This window comes from Andrographis paniculata, unplaced genomic scaffold, assembly GCF_009805555.1.
Source record: "Andrographis paniculata isolate CXL003 unplaced genomic scaffold, ASM980555v1 Contig62END, whole genome shotgun sequence".
NCBI classification, from domain to species: Eukaryota; Viridiplantae; Streptophyta; class Magnoliopsida; order Lamiales; family Acanthaceae; genus Andrographis; species Andrographis paniculata.
Genome location: NW_026137598.1, coordinates 2,470,374 through 2,489,117, shown reverse-complemented (window position 1 = coordinate 2,489,117; position 18,744 = coordinate 2,470,374). Strand labels below are relative to the sequence as shown.

Genomic DNA, 18,744 nt, shown 5'->3' with positions numbered 1-18,744 from the left:
CAAATTACTATAAAAATACATAATTTTATTATTTTTTACATAAAAAAATACATATATTTTGAGGGTTGGGGTCAACTGATCCTTAAGCCCCGTTTAGTTCTGCCCCAGTCTATAACTAAATATATATATATATATATATATTTTATTTTAACTTTAATTGTATTTTTATTTATTTTTAGTTAGTATATTTAATTTTGTCTTTGATTTTCTTATTAATTGTTTTATATGATAATATATAACATATTTAAAGTATTTATAATTCTTATGTATGCATTTATGTTTTATTTTTTTGAATATTTATTATTTATAATTAGTGTATTAAATAAATTTATATTTGTATTTGTATCTATTTTTTGATATATATGGTATTGTTACATATGATATTTATATTATAATAAAACTAAATTACATATGATATTTATATTATAATAAAACTAAATTATTTTTAATAGTCAATGAGTGAATGTGTTGGGGTTTGAGTTTTTAGTTTGGATTTTAAATTGTATAAAATAAAATTAAATTTCCGGATAAGTTATAAAATATAGTATATATTTAATTCAATATACTTATAATAGAATTTTTATTCAATAATATAGCTATAAAATCATTATATACTGCTGAGCCCTAAATCCGATTGAAGGTCTTGGCCCAATTTTGAGAGTTGCCCACTAGGAAATTATTATGGACATTATTATATGCGGTTGGGCCGTTTCAGCAGCGGGGGCCGATTTTTTTTGGAATTTTTGAGTTTCAAAGGAAATTTATTGTGAATCATCATTTTTATTGTTTTTCTTGCAAATTTATTTAGTCACTTATCTAATTTTGGAGCTTAAAGATCCACTATCTCAAGCCCATTAAATAAAATTTGAATTTGCTTATTTGAACTTTATTTTATTTTGTTGCAAAAACCTCATCAATATATACATTACGATAAATTATTTCAAGTTAGTTGTGTTTATTTAGAATTTTTTTAGATTTTTTATTATTTATTAAAAATCTTTCTCTAATATTGTCAAATCGAATATTAATTTTTATTTTTAATATTATACTAAAATTTAATTTTAAATAAAAAAATCATATCTATCACTTATTTATATTCTATCTAATAATTATTTAAAATTTAAAATTTTAATGATTTAAACTCAAATTCAAAATACAAATTCCAAACCCAACCCGAAACAATAATTATGAATAAAAAATTTAAAAAATAAAACATAAATATATATGAATTATATAAATATTTTAAATATATTAAAATTTGTCACATGAAATAATTACTAAACAAATAAAGACAATAATTAATCATGTTAGCCACAATAATTCATTTTCCTCTTCCTAGCTGGAGGACTTTTTTGACCAGGTTTTTGAGGTAATTTTATTTAAATGGCTTGTTTCTACTTCTGAATCATGTATTAACACCTGAAATTTCGAAGAAAAGAAAAAAAAAAACTAACATGATTGTTGATGCAATTTTTCAATAATAAAAAATAAAATTCGAAAATAGAAATTATCTTCGAATTTGATAAAATAAATGCCTGAGTTGACATCGTACGGTACATAAATAAAATAGGAAAAATAAATACTACAGACTAAAAAGTAAATGGTGATCCCCAAAAGAAATTTAACTGAATTTGATGTCGATTGAAGATGGTTTCTCTAGGTCATGATCAGACCTATTTAAACCTTATGTCAACCGTCACAACCAGATCGTGCCTTTGTATCCGCTTGCCAGTTGTAACTTCTTCTAACCGTCTTAGAAGTGCTTCTCATCCACTACTATGTTTCTTCTTGCCCGCCTTCCACTTGTCCGATCCGCTCGCCGGTTGTAACTTCTCTCAACCGTCTTAGAACTGCTTTTCGCCGACCGGCACACTTGCTGCTACGTCTCCTCTTGTCCGTTTTCCACTCGTCCGACCTCCGTGTCCGTTATCTCATCTTTCTTCGCCCGACCTCCTTTTGACCGACCTCCGTATCGGTCGTCTCATCTTTCTTCGCCCGACCTTATCTTGTCCGACCTCCGTGTCTGCCATCTCATCTTTTTTCGCCCGACCTTATCTTTTGACCGACCTCAGTATCGGCCATCTCATCTTTCTTCGCCCGACCTTATCTTGTCCGACCTCCGTATCGGCCCTTATCTTTCTTCGCCCGTCTTCCTTTTGCCCGACCTGTATGTCACGGTTTTCTCCCGAGGAAACATTTCTCTTAATAGCGCTTGGACTTATATTTGGACCCCCTTTTTTAAGGTCCTACTACTATTAACAGACCCATTAGACTCTACACCAATCCTTAGCCCAATTTAATAGGCCCATTCTCGAAAACCCTACATATTGTTTTTTTCTTGCTCAACAACTTGCCTCCTCCTGCCCGACTCCTAAACGTCAATTCTCGGACTGCGTGAGATGTGACGTTTAGGGGTTTGTAACACAGTGCTATCATTATATTGTTTTATGTCACCTCGCGGAGTTTATGTAAACCCTTCTCTTACTCTTCTATACTCACGCATTCAAAATCCTGAAACCCTCTTTTCTCTTCCTAGCGATCATCTTCCACAAACCCCTGCTCCTTCGATCTCGTTATTTCCTTTGAAAATGACCAATCAGTATGTTCCCGCTCTCCCTTTTTGACGGAACTGACCCCTCGGTGCCATTTGTGGCTTCGAGGGTTCTCACCCCCACCGTTCGACCTTATTGCACCACCAATGAGGATGCAGATCGTATGAAATCTGTTATCTCTCAAGTTTCACCGATAATCATCAACAATGCTGCGTTTAAGCCGGAACGTCTGCTAGACAACATCAGGACCCACCTTACCGATCCTAAAGACGCCTATCGTAAATGGCACGCAAGACTTCTCTCTCATTTTGAAACGCAGTGGAGAAGGCAAGATATTGACAAAGCCATCTTCCTTTCGACTCAGCCCCTTCATCTTCACGACAAAGCTTTGCTAGCAATGGCGGCCTTCTGGCATTCCCAGATGGGCGTCTTCTTCCTCCCTGCTGGCCTTATTGGCCCGACCCTGATGGACGTGGCCATCATTGCCCATTTGCCTATAGTGGGTGATGATCCCGTTCTGGTTTCTTTTGAAGGTCGGGAGCCTTCACCCGACCACGCTGGTTGGGCCCTCGCTAAACTCCTTGAAAAAGGGATGAGCTGGACCAGTTTTGTTACCAGATTCTTGGGTGAAGAGGGCACCCCTGTATCTGAGCTGGAACACATTTTCTATTCCTTATGCTTTTATGTAAATTCAAAGTTGGATATTTAGTTGGTTTTTTCTTTCTTTACAGATATATCATTCTCTCCCCTTCCAAACTCGTCATTTCTTCCCAGGTCGACCTGGCCATTCACCTGGCCAGCGGCCAATTTTTCTCTTTGGGAACCTTATTTTTGGCTAACCTTTTTGAGGTTTTAACCCGAGTAACCACCTGTCTGACTGATACTAAGAGAGCAGACACAGCTGCTTTGAGACCATTTTGGTTCCTGGAACTGTGGCTTCGCCTATATTTCCCGACCGCCTTCTTCGGCCGACTACCTATTGCCCCGAACCCTCAAAGGTCGATTGGTCTCGCCCTCGCCAAATTAACCCCTAGTTCCTCTAATCTTTATCCGTCCGACCCTGTCATCACCCAAATCTTGACTGAAGACCATAGCAATTCTCGTTTTTATGTATATGAAACTCTTGTACAATATACTACTGAGCTTTTTTGGTTTTACCCCGACACACCATATCCCCGAGCTTATCCCGATCCCCATCCGACCTATCCCTTTTCCTGGGATTCCGCCATGAAGCCCCGATCTCTATTTTCCAGTAAAAGGTCGGACAAGAAAAACCACATATCATTTTATACTTTTAACTATCAGCCCCAATTCTTGGCCCGACAATTCGGTTGCTGCAGGGTCTGCCGGGACCACTAGCCCGACCACACCTTATACCTCAAAACCCAGAAGGGATGGTGATTCCCGAGCTTATCCCGACCTACCTTTCCCAACTCACTGCCTACATTACTTCCAACTCTTATTTACCTTTCCGCCCTAAACCTTCGTCGGCTGAGGCCTTTCCTACCTGGTGGTCGGCTACTTGGTCTGTAATTGCTCCTCCAACCGACCAGCTAGTTAGGACACTTGTCCCGCCCCCATCCTTGGCGCTGGGTTCCCTTCGATTAGCCGCTACTCCAAGAAGGAAAAGGCAGGCGCTTGCCGCAGACGGGTCCGGAACAAAAAAAAGAAGTAGAAGGCCGTCCTTGTCATCGATAGACAGGCCATCAAGGAGTACCTCACGTCTCTGCCAGTGGATACAAGTGGACTGCCAAAGTACTTGAGAGAGCAATTTGGTAAGTTCTTTTCATATCTTCCTTTCAGTATATGTCCTTTTAACCTTAATGGTTCCCATTCCAGAGGATCCTTCATTGCCACCGACCACAGCCCCGACCGCCTTTCAGCCGATCGAGACTCAGCCGACCATCATTCTAGATTCTTCCCAGCCAGCCGCAGTCCAACCAACCGATCCTCAACCGACCGTGGCTCAAACGACTATTACTCTGACTTCCTCTCAATCGGCTGCGGTCCCGACTGCAATCCAACCGACTTCTACTCTGTCCGCAGAGTTGCCAGTGACCCGTCGGAGAGAGGACCGGACGGGGAGGCAGCTATCCTTATCAACTTCTACCCCGACCACCATCCAACCGACTGCCGCAACACCGACTCTGGTTGAGCAACCGACTGTCCAGTGTCCGCTGGCTGAGGTAAGTTATTTCTTTAAACCCTTTCAAGGAAAATACTTCTCAATTCTTTACTAACTTTGACTCTCCTTTCTATAGGACCATCCCAGCGCTCCACCAGCCATCCCTCAACCGACTCTTCTTCCTGCAGAATAAGAGTTGCCAATGATCCGTCGGCCAGAGGAACCGTCGGGGAGGTAGACCTCTCCTCCGATTTTGCCTTCGCCTGCCCCGCAACCATCACAGGTAGTTGCTAAGATATTTTCATATGGTTTTTTTATAAATTTCTGACTCGTGCATTATTATTTCAATTAGGAAACCGATGCGGTTGCGGTGGTGCCCGAACCCGACCAGGTCGTGGAACTGCCCGACCCAGTCGTGGCACCACCCGACCACGCTGTTGCGCTGCCCTTGCAGCCCGCCGCCCAACCTATGGGAGAGGATCCTTTGGTTGCTCTCCAACCAGTCCAACCGATCCTGCCGCCTCACGACATAGAGGAGATCTCTTCCTCGCAATCAGGCGAGGCTTCGGTTAATTTTGCCCCAAGGGATTCGGTTAGTATTCTCTCTCATCCATTTCCTGATTTTTACTTCATCTTCCGTGCTTAACATTCTTCCTTCTAGGGTATGGAATGGGCTGTCGCTCACCGTTTGCAACCGGGAGACGAGTCGGTTGCTGGCCCGATGACTCGTCGCGATACCCCTGCGGCGATCCAGTTCATGTCCCATTTTGAAGCCACGGCCGCTCTAGATCAGGTAAACTCTATCTTTATATTGTAATGAGTTCACCACATTCCTCCATACTTAACAATTTTGTTTCAGACCGCCCAAGAGATGAATGTATTGGCCCGAGTGAACCTTCCGACTCCAGCCAGATCCATCATTGCACGTTGCGCTGACCTGAGTTTGGCCGACCTCGAGGTCTTAGTTCAGGTCGCGATAGACTTGTTGGTGCAACCCACACTGGAGTTGGAAGCCCCTCCCGTCCTTGATCGGATGATGGCAAGGATCACCGAACTTCAAGCTGAACTACCTCTGATCCGGCCTCCATCATCCGAGGCCACATCATATTAACCGACCGCTGATCTAGCCAGTCTTGAGGCATCCTTGAAGAAGGTCGATTAGGATCTTAATCTTGCCAAGGCTACGCTGGAAGAACTCCGACAAGCGCGACAAATACTGGCGACTAAGATCTCCAATAAAACGGAAGAGCTCAGACGCCTTCAAGGACAATTGGAGTCCTTGGATGACAACATCCAGTAAGGGGGCCGCCTGGTGGAGGCACATTGCCAGAGCCAGATGAGTCTCTGTGAGCAACTCCAGACCAACATACGAATGAGACTCGTCAGGGGACACCAGGAGGCTTACCAGTGTCGGCGGGCCACACGGTCGGAGTTGAAGTGGGCCGACCTCCGGACTGCCCTCAGGGCCCTTCTTTCTTTGCAATTCTGATGTAATATGTACATAACTCCGAGACTTTGTCTATAGATGCATCCTACTTTTTAGAACACAGATCCTTGTTCTTTGCACTTTTACTAAGTCAGGAGTTAAACACCACAGGATTAAACACCATAGCGCCTATATATATTCCATTTTTTTTCTACTGCAAACATCATCAGTACCTACCATATCACCTTTGAGAATGGTTTCTCCTCGCATTCGCGTTCCTAATTCCAACTGGGAAGGTTCTTTGCAACCATTCCTTGTGGGAGAACACCCAATAGGTCATCATGCCGAAGACATGATACATGTACTCAAACAACTGGACTTTAAATTTAAATTCTCTGGCAGAGAAAAGAGAACCATACATCGCACAATTCGCCTAATGGAGCGTGTATCCACCAGCTATGAACCCTTTATTGACATACTTACCCGCATTTCCAATCTCTACCACCATTTAGATATGATAGACCATTATGTCTCGGCCATTCTCCCAGACCTTAGCTGGAACAACATTTTACATCAGCAAAGATCAACACTTTTTAGACTGCGTGTTCTTGTCGAACGAGAAAGCCAATCACTACAAGACATGAAAGTCTGTACCAAACATGATCTTCAAGAAATACAAGATCAATGGGATCGTTATCGTCTTAATCTAGACGACCTTCTGGATGAAGAACCTGAAATAGTTTCTGCGAGTTGGGATGAAACATCTGAACCAGAAGAAAATCATCCATGCGTCACCCTTTCGGATGATGATTAAAGAACCCTTTCCTATGGGTTCGAACCCTTAAAGGGGTTCCCAGATTTTGTAATAAGGATTAATGACAGTGTTCTGAAAAGGCAGGAAAATACCTTTTCAGATACTTAGCATTAATATTTCCATGTACCAATTTTCCTTCTTGGTTCATAATAATAAACGCTCCGTTGCCAATTACTTTGTGAATAATGAAAGGTCATTTCCAATTGGGGGACCATTTCCCCAACTGGTCCACCTTTTTATATGTGGGCAAAATTGTTTTCCACACCAGATCCCCTTCTGATAAAGTCTTTGAAGACACTCTTTTTCCATAATATTTTGCTCTGATCTTATTTTGTCTAAATGCTCGATCCAGAGCATTCAACCGACTAGTGTCTACCTCCTCCAATTTTTGCCACATTCCTTGTATATAAGCTTCATCAATAATTGTTGTTGTATTAACCACTCTGGGTGAAGATACAACAAATTCCGCTGGCAGAACAGCATCTTGCCCGAACGTTAATTGGTTTGGGGAGAATCCAGTAGAAGTATTTCTACTATTTTGGTGGGCCCACAATGCCTGAGACAGTAATGTGTGCCATTTCCTTGGATATCCCTCTACCATTTTCGGATGATGCCGATGACGATTTTATTTGCTGCTTCGGCCAACCCATTAGCTTGTGGATAATAAGGTGAAGAATAATACAATTTGATGTTGAACTCGGCCAAAAACTCAATAAATTTTTCCCCGATAAACATCAAACCCTGATCTGTTGTAAGGGTGTGGGGAATCCCAAACCGGCAGATAATATGATTAAGTATGAACTCAATCACCTCTTTCTGCGTCGCATTCTTCAAAGGGACTGCCTCTACCCACTTGGTGAAGTAATCAGTTGCTACCAAGATGAATGAATGCTGCTTTGATGATGCCGGATGAATTTTCCCTATTACATCCAACGCCCAGGCCTTGAATGGCCACGGCTTAACCATCGCATGGAGTTTTACTATCGGCAGATGATTTAATGGACCATGCCGCTGGCATTCTTGACACCCTTTAGCAAATCTGATACAATCATCAAATATCCTTGGCCAATAGAATCCCATACGATGAATAGCCCACCGCATGTGTAATCCTGCTCGGTGTGCTCCACAAATTCCACAATGAACTTCTTCCATCACTTTGATGGATTCTTCTGGCCCCAAACACCTCAATAATATTCCTTCGAAGGTTCTCTTGTATAGAACCCCTTCAATGAGTTGAAAGTATAATGCTCTCAATCGAACACCCACAGGAGTCGTGGAACTTGGTGATTCCAGATAAATCATAATTTCTGTTCTCCAATCAGTAACAGTATCGACACTACCGATACTTTGCTGACAGACATTCTGAGCCAGATTATCTGCTTATCGATTCTCTGGTACATGCTCAATAACCACCTCTGCAATTCTATATAATAGGTGATATACCAAATTTCGATATTGACGCAAATGAGAATAATTACAAGCGTACCGTCTTAATACTTGATTGATGACCAATTGAGAATCTCCACAAATTACAACGGACTGCGCTCCTTTAGCGATAAGTGCCTCCAGACCCAAAATCAGTGCTTCATATTCGGCAGAGTTATGAGTCATCTCCTCCATTTGAAGCTGCAAACTTATCTTGTGGGTTCTAGGTCCTTCTAATATAACTCCTACTCTCGACTTCCCTTTTGAACGAGAACCATCAAAAAACATTTTCCAAGGGCTAGTGCCTATATACAGCACCATTTTGTTTACCACTGGTTTGTTGTTCGTAAATTCAGTCAGCAAATCGGCCATTACTTGGCCTTTTACTGCCTTGATAGGCCGATGTCGCAACTCAAAGGGAGCCAGTCTGATTGTCCATTTCATTAACCTTCCCTGCATGGTTGGTCTGTGCAGAATTAATCTGATCAGATCCACTTTGGAAACCACCTCAGTTTCTCTTGGCAAAATGTAGTGCTCCAACCGAGTACATGCGAAGACTAAAGAATAACACATTTTCTCGGGCATAGTATAATTCAACTCTGGTCCTACCAAAGTTTTGCTTAAATAATAAATAGCTCTTTCTTTACCCTCTTCCCATTCTTGCGCTAGCGGACTGCTCACCACATCGAAACTGTTTGCTACATACAGTCTAAGAGGTCGATCTCCTCTTGGGAGAACCAAGACGGGTGGTTTGGTTAATGCCTGTTTGATTTCTTCTAACACCTCTTGCTGCTCCGGACCCCAACATAAATCGGTTGCTTTATTCTTTAACAGCTTTGTGATGGGTTTTAACTTATCTGCAGCATTTGATATGAAACGCCTCGGGTAATTTACCTTACCAACAAACTTTGCACTTCCTTAACCGTTCGAGGTGGTCGCATCGTCAAAACAACCTTGGTTTTGTTTGCATCGACCTCTATCCCCTTTTCATGCACTAAAAACCCCAGGAAATTCCCTGCCGAAACTCCAAAGGCTTATTTCCTTGGGTTCATTTTCAAGTTGTACTGTTTCATCCGTAGAAAAGCATTTTTTAAATCAACCAGATGCGTATCAAAGTCAGTAGACTTAATGATCACATCATCAGTGTATACCTCAATGAACTGCCCAATCAGATCATGAAAGATGGTATTCATTGCCCGTTGATAAGTTGCTCCAGCATTCTTTAAACTGAACGGCATAACTGTCCATTCATATATCCCTAAAGCTCCTGGGCACCTGAACGCGGTTTTGGGTATATCTTCTTCCTCTAGTGAGATTTGATTATACTCTGCATAATTGTCCATCATACTCAAAATTTGATGCCCTGCTGCCGAGTCGAGCAACATATCGGCTATGGGCATCACATACTCATCTTTCGGAGTGGCGAGATTGAGATCTCTGAAGTCAATGTAGATCCGAATCTTTCCATTCTTTTTGGTTACCAGGACGATGTTGGCTAACCATTCCGCATATCGACAGGGTCAAATGAACCCTACTTTCAATAACTTCTCAATCTCTTCTTTGATCTGTGGGAGCAATTCTGGACTAACCCTTCTTGGAGGCTGTTTATACGGCTTGAACCCTTTCTTAACGGGTAATCTGTGTTCTATTAAATCACGTACCAATCCAGGCATCTCGGAATAATCCCATGCCAAGCACTCCATATGGTCCCGAATTACCGTCACCATCTGTTCCTGCTGGTTTTTAGTCAACAAACCACTAACCCTGACCATCTTGGGTACCTGTTCGGTTCCTACATTGTATTCAATGAGCGGATCCTGAGTTGACAAGGAAGGTTCTGTTTTTTCTAGCAGGTCAGGCCAACGAAAACCTTCTGCCTCATCGACATTATTGTTGGAACCTTCCCTACCATGTAGTCTAACCATTAATTGATTTAAATAAAATTGCCTAATAAGCTCGTCACATTTACCTAATTCTTCCATAATTAAACCTTTAATAAACGTATAGTTTTTTGGCTAACAATAGAGCCATAAGAAAGAAGAATGTTTCTAATGAAACACATAGCCTTTTGCAGTGAGCTTACAACACTTCCAGGGATATTCATTTACCATAGCTGTTTGTGAAATTGGAGGCACGTACTCAGAGTAAAGTACGGACTTTTCCACAATTTCTGTAGAACCGAATGGATTAGTGCTGACATCCATTCTGAACACTTGATCTCCTTCCCAAAACATGATCTGTTGATGGAGCGAAGAAGAGACGCATTTGGAAGCGTGAATCCAATCTCGTCCCAACAGGACCGAGTAAGTGGTGTTGGCATCTACCACAAAGAACACTGGTGAAATCACCTTCGGTCCGACTTTAATAGGGGCTACCATTATCCCTTCTGGTTTTGTTGGTTGCCCCGTGAAGCTCGTCATTTCGATATCTACCAGAGACAGATCACCAATTCCTTTGCCCAACTTCTTCAAAGTTTTGAGAGGCATGACGTTGAAGACCGCTCCATTATCAATGAAAACCTTGTTAATCGGCTTACCACAGATGTGGGCATTAACATATAATGGTTTCAAGTGCGGAATTGCTCCTTCTGGTATAGGTGGAAAAACCATAGGTGGGGGACTGCCATGTCCCGGTGTATGTCCAGGACTACCAGCCATTGCCGCCCATTCTGGTTCTTCTTCCTCCAGCCTCGCCAATATAGGCTCATATTCTTCCTCGAACCAACGGATACCAGTCATCCTAACTTTGAACCTGGCTTTATCAGTCTTCATTATCTTGCTGCGCAAAGCCTTAGTTTCTTCTGGAGCAAACGTCCCAAAGATTATCTCAGGGACCTCTTCCTCGGCAGCTTCTATTTTAGGATCAATATTGATCCGTCTGCAGTATTGACACCGGAAACATCTAGCTTTCTTGATAGGCTTTTCGACCTCCCCTGTTTTCTGTAATCGGCTGCTCGAGTTTTTCCTTTTGGGTGATACCCCCTTCTTCTTTTTCCCTTTGTTTGCTCGCCTCCCATGCCAAGCTTCATACCTGCGCTTAGCATTACGAATTTATGTACAATTCATACCTAGAAATCGGGGATCTATGTCTATTGGCAAAGGCTTTCTGTTCCGGCTCCATTTGTCATGGACTGGTTGTGGCTTGCGCATTGATCGATCTCACACCACTACATTGTCCTTGAACTCCACCTTGAAGGATCCAAGTTTTTTATCCCACTTTCCAGCTGCCCTATTTTCGCAGGTCTTAAACCTGTCTTTCTGACCGAACTCCCTTTCTTTTGGCTTACGCTACCTCCGTTTAGTATCTTCCTCTCTTTTATCATCTTCTTGTGTGCTTTGTGAAGTATGCACAGTGATTACAGCCGTGGTTACCTTTGGGAAAGGCTTCTGCTCTACTCCCATTGTCACGAATTTGAACATTCCTGCCTTTATAGCCTTCTGTATTTCCTTTCGGAAATGCGTACATTGGTTAGTGTAATGTCTAAAAGAGTTATACCACTTACAGTATGACGTTCCCTTTATCTCCTCCCTTGTTGCTAACCGTTGTCCTTTCGGAATGCAAATTTGACTTGGATGCGTCAAACGTTGGCTGTTCCCGTTCCTCTGCCCCTGGAAAGGGTTTAAGTTTGGAACATACACAGGGATTGCCATTTACAATCTCAGCAGCCATTTCTTCAACGCCACTTCCCTGCTCGTCATTTGGCGCATACATTTCTGTATCGACACTTGCCATCTGTTGGACCTTGTTCCACCAGAAGTTGTGATCTTTTTCTCTAAAAAGAGATTCTAACCTTCCTTTGGATGCCAAACTGGCCAGGTCTCGAACATCGTGGGCTGTTAAAGCCTCCCGCAGTCGTGTATGCATATTCCTGACCACCAGGTTGGTCATCTCACTCTCCTCAATGATTGTCGGGCAACGCCCCTTCATTAGACGTATCCGCTCTATAAACTGATAGGCGGTCTCCTTCGGCATTTGCCGGATCTTCGGGAGATCTGTGAGTGAGACTGTCGGGAGAGGATTGAAGAACCTTGCATGAAAAGCTGCCTCCAGACCTTCCCAAGTTTGTAACTGTCCTGGCGGAAGATTGGCAAACCAAGGAAAAGCTGTCCTCGTGAGAGATAATCCAAACAACTGTAATTTGTGAAACGCATTATTGCCCACTTCCCCAAAATGAGCTGTGAAGCGTCCCACGTGCTCAATGGTTGAGGCTCCATCTTCTCTTGAGAAAAAATGAAAATCTGGTGGCTTATAATTTCGCGGAAGAGGATGCTCATTGATAATTCTCTTTGGAAATGGCCTCTGATAAGCCGGCCTGTTCACCGTTTGCGGACTCATTCCAAAATGCACCCGCAGAACTTGAGCGATGTCTTCCGGATCCACTCTAGGTGGAATAGGATCGAACACAGGAATGGGGTTTTGATCATGACCACCTAATCTTTCTTCTCTGGGGAAGGTTGGTTCGGCTCTGACACCCAATAGAACATTATTTGGGTATGTTAGAGGAGTCTTTCCCCTGTCAACCGTAGTAGTGGCACTTGGAAGAGTGTTGTCTACATATGAAGGTCCCGCAAAATTTGCTTGTAATCTGGATGGTGACATTCCTGGCGGTGACTGGGTGGGTTGCAGAGTAACCCTTGATAAAGCTTGATCTAGCATATTTTGCATAAGATTTTGTTGCTCACGCAACATGAGAGTTTGTTGCTCACGCAACATGTTTTGCATAGCCAGAGTTTGCTAGTTGTTCAATTGTTGAATATAAGATACCCAATCGGCGGGTGCTTGGGGGGCTTCCCCTGCATTTGCAATAGCAGGTGGTGAAATAGTTTACCCCATCGGTGTTGAAGATACTTGAGGCTGTGAGCCTACCATATGGATTCTTCTGATGATTCGGCAAGACCTCAGTCGTATAAAATTCTCTCTAGACGTAGGTCAGCAATCTTGCCTTCCTCCCACTGTGGTCGCCAAATTGTTGATGCAATTTTTCAACAATAAAAAGTAAAATCCAAAAATAGAAATTATCTTCGAATTTGATAAAAGAAATGCCTGAGATTAAGAATCTCTAGACATCGTACGGTACATAAATAAAATAGGAAAAATAAATACTACAGACTGAAAAGTAAATGGTGATCCCCAAAAGCAATTCCACTGAATTTGATGTTGATTGACGATGGTTTCTCTAGGTCATGAACAGACCTATTTAAACCCTATGTCAACCGCCACAACCAGGTCGTGCCTTCGTATCCGCTTGCCAGTTGTAACTTCTCTCAACCGTCTTAGAACTGCTTTTCGCCGACCGGGACACTTGCTGCTACATCTTATCTTGTCCAATTTCCACTCGTCCGACCTCCGTGTCCGCCATCTTATCTTTCTTTGTTCGACCTCCGTGTCCGCCATCTTATCTTTCTTTGTCCGACCTCCATATCGGCCGTCTCATCTTTCTTCGCCCGACCTTATCTTGTCCGACCTCCGTGTCTGCCATCTCATCTTTCTTCGCCCGACCTTATCTTTTGATCGACCTCAGTATCGGCCGTCTCATCTTTCTCTGTCTAACCTTATCTTGTCCGACCTCCGTATCGGCCCTTATCTTTCTTCGCCCGTCTTCCTTTTGCTTGACCTGTATGTCACAATTTTCTTCCGAGGAAACCTTTCTCTTAATAGCGCTTGGACTTATATTTGGACCCCCTTTTTTAAGGTCCTACTGCTATTAATAGGCCCATTAGACTCTACACCAATCCTTAGCCCAATTTAATAGGCCTATTTTTGAAAACCCTAAACATTATTTTCTTGCTCAACAATGATATTTTAAATAAAATAAGGTTTTGGATATAAAATTAATTAGGAGCAAAAATATTTATGGTATACTGTGCATAGAGTGAAAAATCATAGTAATAATAATAATAATAATAATAACAATACTAATAAAATAATAATAATAATAAAGATCAAACACACTCCATGGTAATCAAACTCAACATGAAAGCAGTTAAAAATAATTAGCAATTACGCTGCAGATTTCAACCGTTTTAATAACTATTTGTCAACCCTAGGGTCGAAAACTTTATATAGCAATCAAATCAGGTTTCAACCGTTTCAACAACTATTTGTCAACCCTAAGGTCAAAAACTTCATATAGCGATCAAACCATCTCAACATAACTTATTTGTTGTATTTTCATCCCAATCAAAGAGAAGGTTGATAGAAACAAGAACGCAATTTAATAGAAATAACAACCAATTTTTATTATTTAGAAGAAGATTGATATCTTCTGCCCCGCCGTAGCAGCTTCCGCTAATTTTTTCTGGATAAACCTCTTTAACCGTAATTCTATTTATTTATATCAACTTATAATCTAATTATAAATAAAATAAGGACTAATTTGCAATGCAAATATATAGTAATTATGGTAATGCAGTGATTATACCAAAATGTCATTTTTCACGTTGTGTATAGACATGCTGCGGTACCGGGCCATTGTTTCTGATGCTTGGCAGTTGTTCCATATCAACTCTATCCCCCTTCGAAAAAGAAATATTGGAAATTGGCCATGCAAATCCTCAATATCCATCCAGGTGGCATCATTCTCGGAAAGTCCTTGCCACTTGACCAAAATTTGGGTTACATCTTGCTCTTCCTGGTGTTGTACTCGTTTCCCCAACACTCGCTCTGGTTCAAATAAAGGAATGTTAGAAATATCTAAAACATGGGGCAACTCGAATTCTACTGGATAATCCCCGACTACTCTTTTTAGTTGTGAGACAACTTATGGTAGCCTGTGGTCTAAATCGATGTTTGCCTATACGGTTGAACCTTCAAGAACACCGCATCCCCAACATTAAATTCCACCTCTCGATGGTTCGCATTGGTGTACCTTTGCATCCGCATCTGCCCGGTTCTAGGTTGAATCATAATAGCCAAAGCGCTGCATCTCGACCACCTAGAAGTTCAGCCACAACTTCTACCTTACATTCCCCTGGGAGGTAGCGGCGTAAATCCGGTGGCGGCCGCCCATAAACTGTTTCAAATGGGGTGATCTTAGCTGCTGTTAAGCAGTATTGTACTAATACTTCGCCAATGAAAGAAACCCAGCCCATTTACCTGGTTGCTCCGACGAAAAACATCAAAGATATGTTTCCAAGATACGATTAAGTACCTCTGTTTGCCCATCGGTTTCAGGGTGATATGCAGAACTGAATTTGAGGGTAGTCCCTTGGAGCATGAAAAGTTCCTTCCAAAATGTGCTTAAGAATACAGCATCTCGATCACTAACTATTGAACGAGGTACACCGTGCAGGCCCACCACCTCCTTAGTGAATATTTCAGCAACAGAATGGGCTGAAAAGGGCATGCGTAAAGTAATAAAGTGTGCATACTTGGTTAAGCGGTCCACCACCACTATTACACAAGAAAACCCTTGGGATTTAGGCAATAAGGTGATGAAGTCCATAGAGATATCTTCCTAAATCATCGTCGGAATCGGCAACGGTTGTAGAAGACCCACAGGGGAAGATGTTTCATATTTGGCCTTCTGGCAAACAATGCAACTGGCCACATAATCCTGTACTTTACAATACATACCCCGCCAATACACACTAGCGGAAAGACGATGATATGTGCATTAAACACCTGCATGTCCTCCACCAGAGGTTGAATGAAACTCACAAAGCAGCCGCTGAATCCAATCAGAACCCTCCGGGATGACCAACTGACCTCAATGGAGCAGTTGGCCTTCAATCAACTCAAAGATACTTTGCGTTGTGCCTCTATTTTGTAACTTTTTTTGGATTGCTTGGAGAGAATGATCTCTAAATAGTTCATTGTGTATCTCCTCCCAACCTAGCGATGTGGGTGCACTCATGGCTCCTAACTCCCCTCCCTTCTCACCACGCCGTGACAAAGAATTAGCTGCAGAGTTAACTCGGCCCGGCTTATAGACGCTATCGAAAGAGTACCCTAATAGTTTGGCAATCCACACTTGTTGTGAAGGGGTAGCAATTCGTTATGTGAGCAAGTATTTCAAACTGTAGTGGTCGTCCGTACTGTGAACCGTTGACCGATTAGATAAGGACGCCAATGCTGAATCGCAAGAACTAAACCCATTAATTCATTTTCATAGGAGGATCGGACATGGGTTCTATCTGCTAACTCCTTACTAAAGAATGCAATAGGTCTCTCATCTTGCATAAGAACAGATCCTACACCCATTCTGGATGCATCACACTCTATTGTGAAGTGCGTTTGAAAGTCAAACATAGCTAGTAAGGGCGCCGTAGTAAGAGCAGCCTTTAAGGCATCAAATGCAGCCTGTGCAGGGGCTGTCCATAAGAATGGCGTGGCTGTTTTCTTAAGTAGTTGTGTAAGCGGACGGGCTATGACTCCATAATCTTTAATAAAACGTCTATAGTATCCTGTAAGACCAAGAAATCCTCTTACTCCCCTCACCGATTTAGGAATCGGCCAATTTACCACTGCAATAACTTTCTTTGGGTCCATCGCCACTCCTTTTTCCAACACGACATGCCCCAAGTATTCCACTGAAGTGCAGCCAAAAAAGCATTTTTTTTTCTGTTGGCTTTAAATTGATTTTCCTGCAAAATCGCGAGAACACGAGATAAGTGACCAAGATGGGCTTCCCACGATCGACTATATATAAGTATATCGTCAAAGAAAACTAAGACAAACTTCCGTAAGAGTGCCCGAAATAGATCATTCAGGGTAGCCTGAAATGTTGCCGGAGCATTCATGAAGCCAAATGGCATGACTAGAAGTTCGTAATGGCCATTGTGTGTCCGAAACGCGATCTTTAGTATATCGGATGGTGCAACTCGAATTTGGTGATAGCCCGAACAAATATCAATCTTTGAGAAGACCACTGCACCTGCAAGCTCATTTAACATCTCTTGAATTACAAGGAACGAATATTTGTTCGGGATGGTAAGCTTGTTTAGTTCCCGTAATCGATACAAAATCGTCAACTACCATCTTTTTTCTTCACGAGCAACACGGGGCTCGAGAATGGGCTTGAGCTTGGCCTTCTAACGTGGAGCCAAGCAAAATGGTATGCCGGGTGCTTAAGTTCAACTTGAGGGGCCATTGTCATAAGCCTTATGTAATAGGAGGATCTATTCTAAGGGTGTTTATCTATTTAGATTAGGACTTTATCTAGTGTAGGATAATGTTGCTTGTAATGGTAAAATTCAATCAGTCGAATAGAAACAAGCTGAAGAGGGATGACACAATTCTAAATACTCTGTTTTGTTAAAACTTAAAAATACAATTCATAATGGGTATTTTCGATTGAAGCTAATACTCTTTAAATGATTTAATTGCGAGAAGAGTTGGATTCTCATTGAGTACAATTCAATATTCCCTAATAGAAGATTTACATTATGTCTAGTAATTCTAGCAAACCTAAAAGAGCATCATATAGTAAAATGTGTTATACCCTAGCTGAGAAACTTAGCAAATTTGGTCAGATCCCTCATTCCAAATTCCTTGACTTTAAGTAATTTATAATAAAATTCATTATTGATTCCCTAGCTCATTATTACAGGTGGCAAGTTTACTAAACCTGAAATAGATGGAATTGTATTTAAGAACAAGCTTCCTTAGTCACCAATTTTACTTGTGAAAAAGTGCTTCATTTGTGTTTAATAATCCAACTAGGAAACATGTATTGCATTCCTACATGCTTACATTCTTGTGTTAAGGATAACGAGGCTTTTAGTTTCGCATAATGTTTAATTCTTTGATGCTTCAACTATCACAGTTAATTTTTTTTTTGCAACGTCCAACGTTTTAAACAAACTTTATCCTATGTTCCAAGAGGTAGCCAAGATTTTTAAGGGAATAGTGAGTAATTCTTTCAACTTCTTTTCTTTTTTTGGCTTTTTTTTTTTTTTTTTTTTTTTTTATGTAAACACTTTTAGGAAAATATTTGTGAGCAATGAGATATTATAAGGAACACATATTTTTATTTGCTTAAATTTAAATATAGCATCACTAATGACAATTGTAGAGAAGAGATGTGCCTTGACTGCTGTTTATTGGGTTCCACTTATCAGTTGTCTATGAGTGTACTAATTTCAAAGCTTTATCATGAGCCACAAGTCCCTATTTATTTAGTATTTCTCCTTACTATTGTCTCTTATTTGGGGAATAATTAATATTGCACAATTAACTTCTTTATCTAATACAATTCTATATATAAGTTTCTTTTTTCATCGGTGCATGTTTGACAATGTCAAGTCATATACTCTAAATGTAGTGTCCCGAAGGTATGCAATACTTTTTTCTTGGTCGTGCCATTCTATTCTATGTAACTAACTATATGACTTGATTGGTTGTTGGTCGGAGTGAAGATGGAGCTATCGAATGTTTTTATATAAGAACAAGGATTCCAGTG

The 18,744-nt window shown here is 41.4% G+C and overlaps 1 protein-coding gene across 1 annotated transcript; it reads right to left on the bottom strand.

Moving 5' to 3' along the window:
• Positions 1–7,511: 7,511 nt before the first annotated feature.
• Positions 7,512–8,915, bottom strand: LOC127260404 (uncharacterized). The gene is made up of 2 exons (XM_051288136.1): positions 8,415–8,915; positions 7,512–8,267 (listed from the first exon to the last, which is right to left on the bottom strand). Exons 1-2 carry the CDS (start codon positions 8,913–8,915, stop codon positions 7,512–7,514), a joined length of 1,257 nt encoding a protein of 418 aa, XP_051144093.1.
• Between the last annotated feature and the right edge of the window lie 9,829 nt (positions 8,916–18,744).

Excerpts from the sequence above, each read along its gene's own strand:
- LOC127260404 (XM_051288136.1), bottom strand. The coding sequence starts at position 8,915 with ATGTGTTATTCTTTAGTCTTCGCATGTACTCGGTTGGAGCACTACATT. Across the intron at positions 8,268-8,414 it reads CTCAATTGGTCATCAATCAA|CAAAGTATCGGTAGTGTCGA; the intron begins GTATTAAGACGG and ends AATGTCTGTCAG.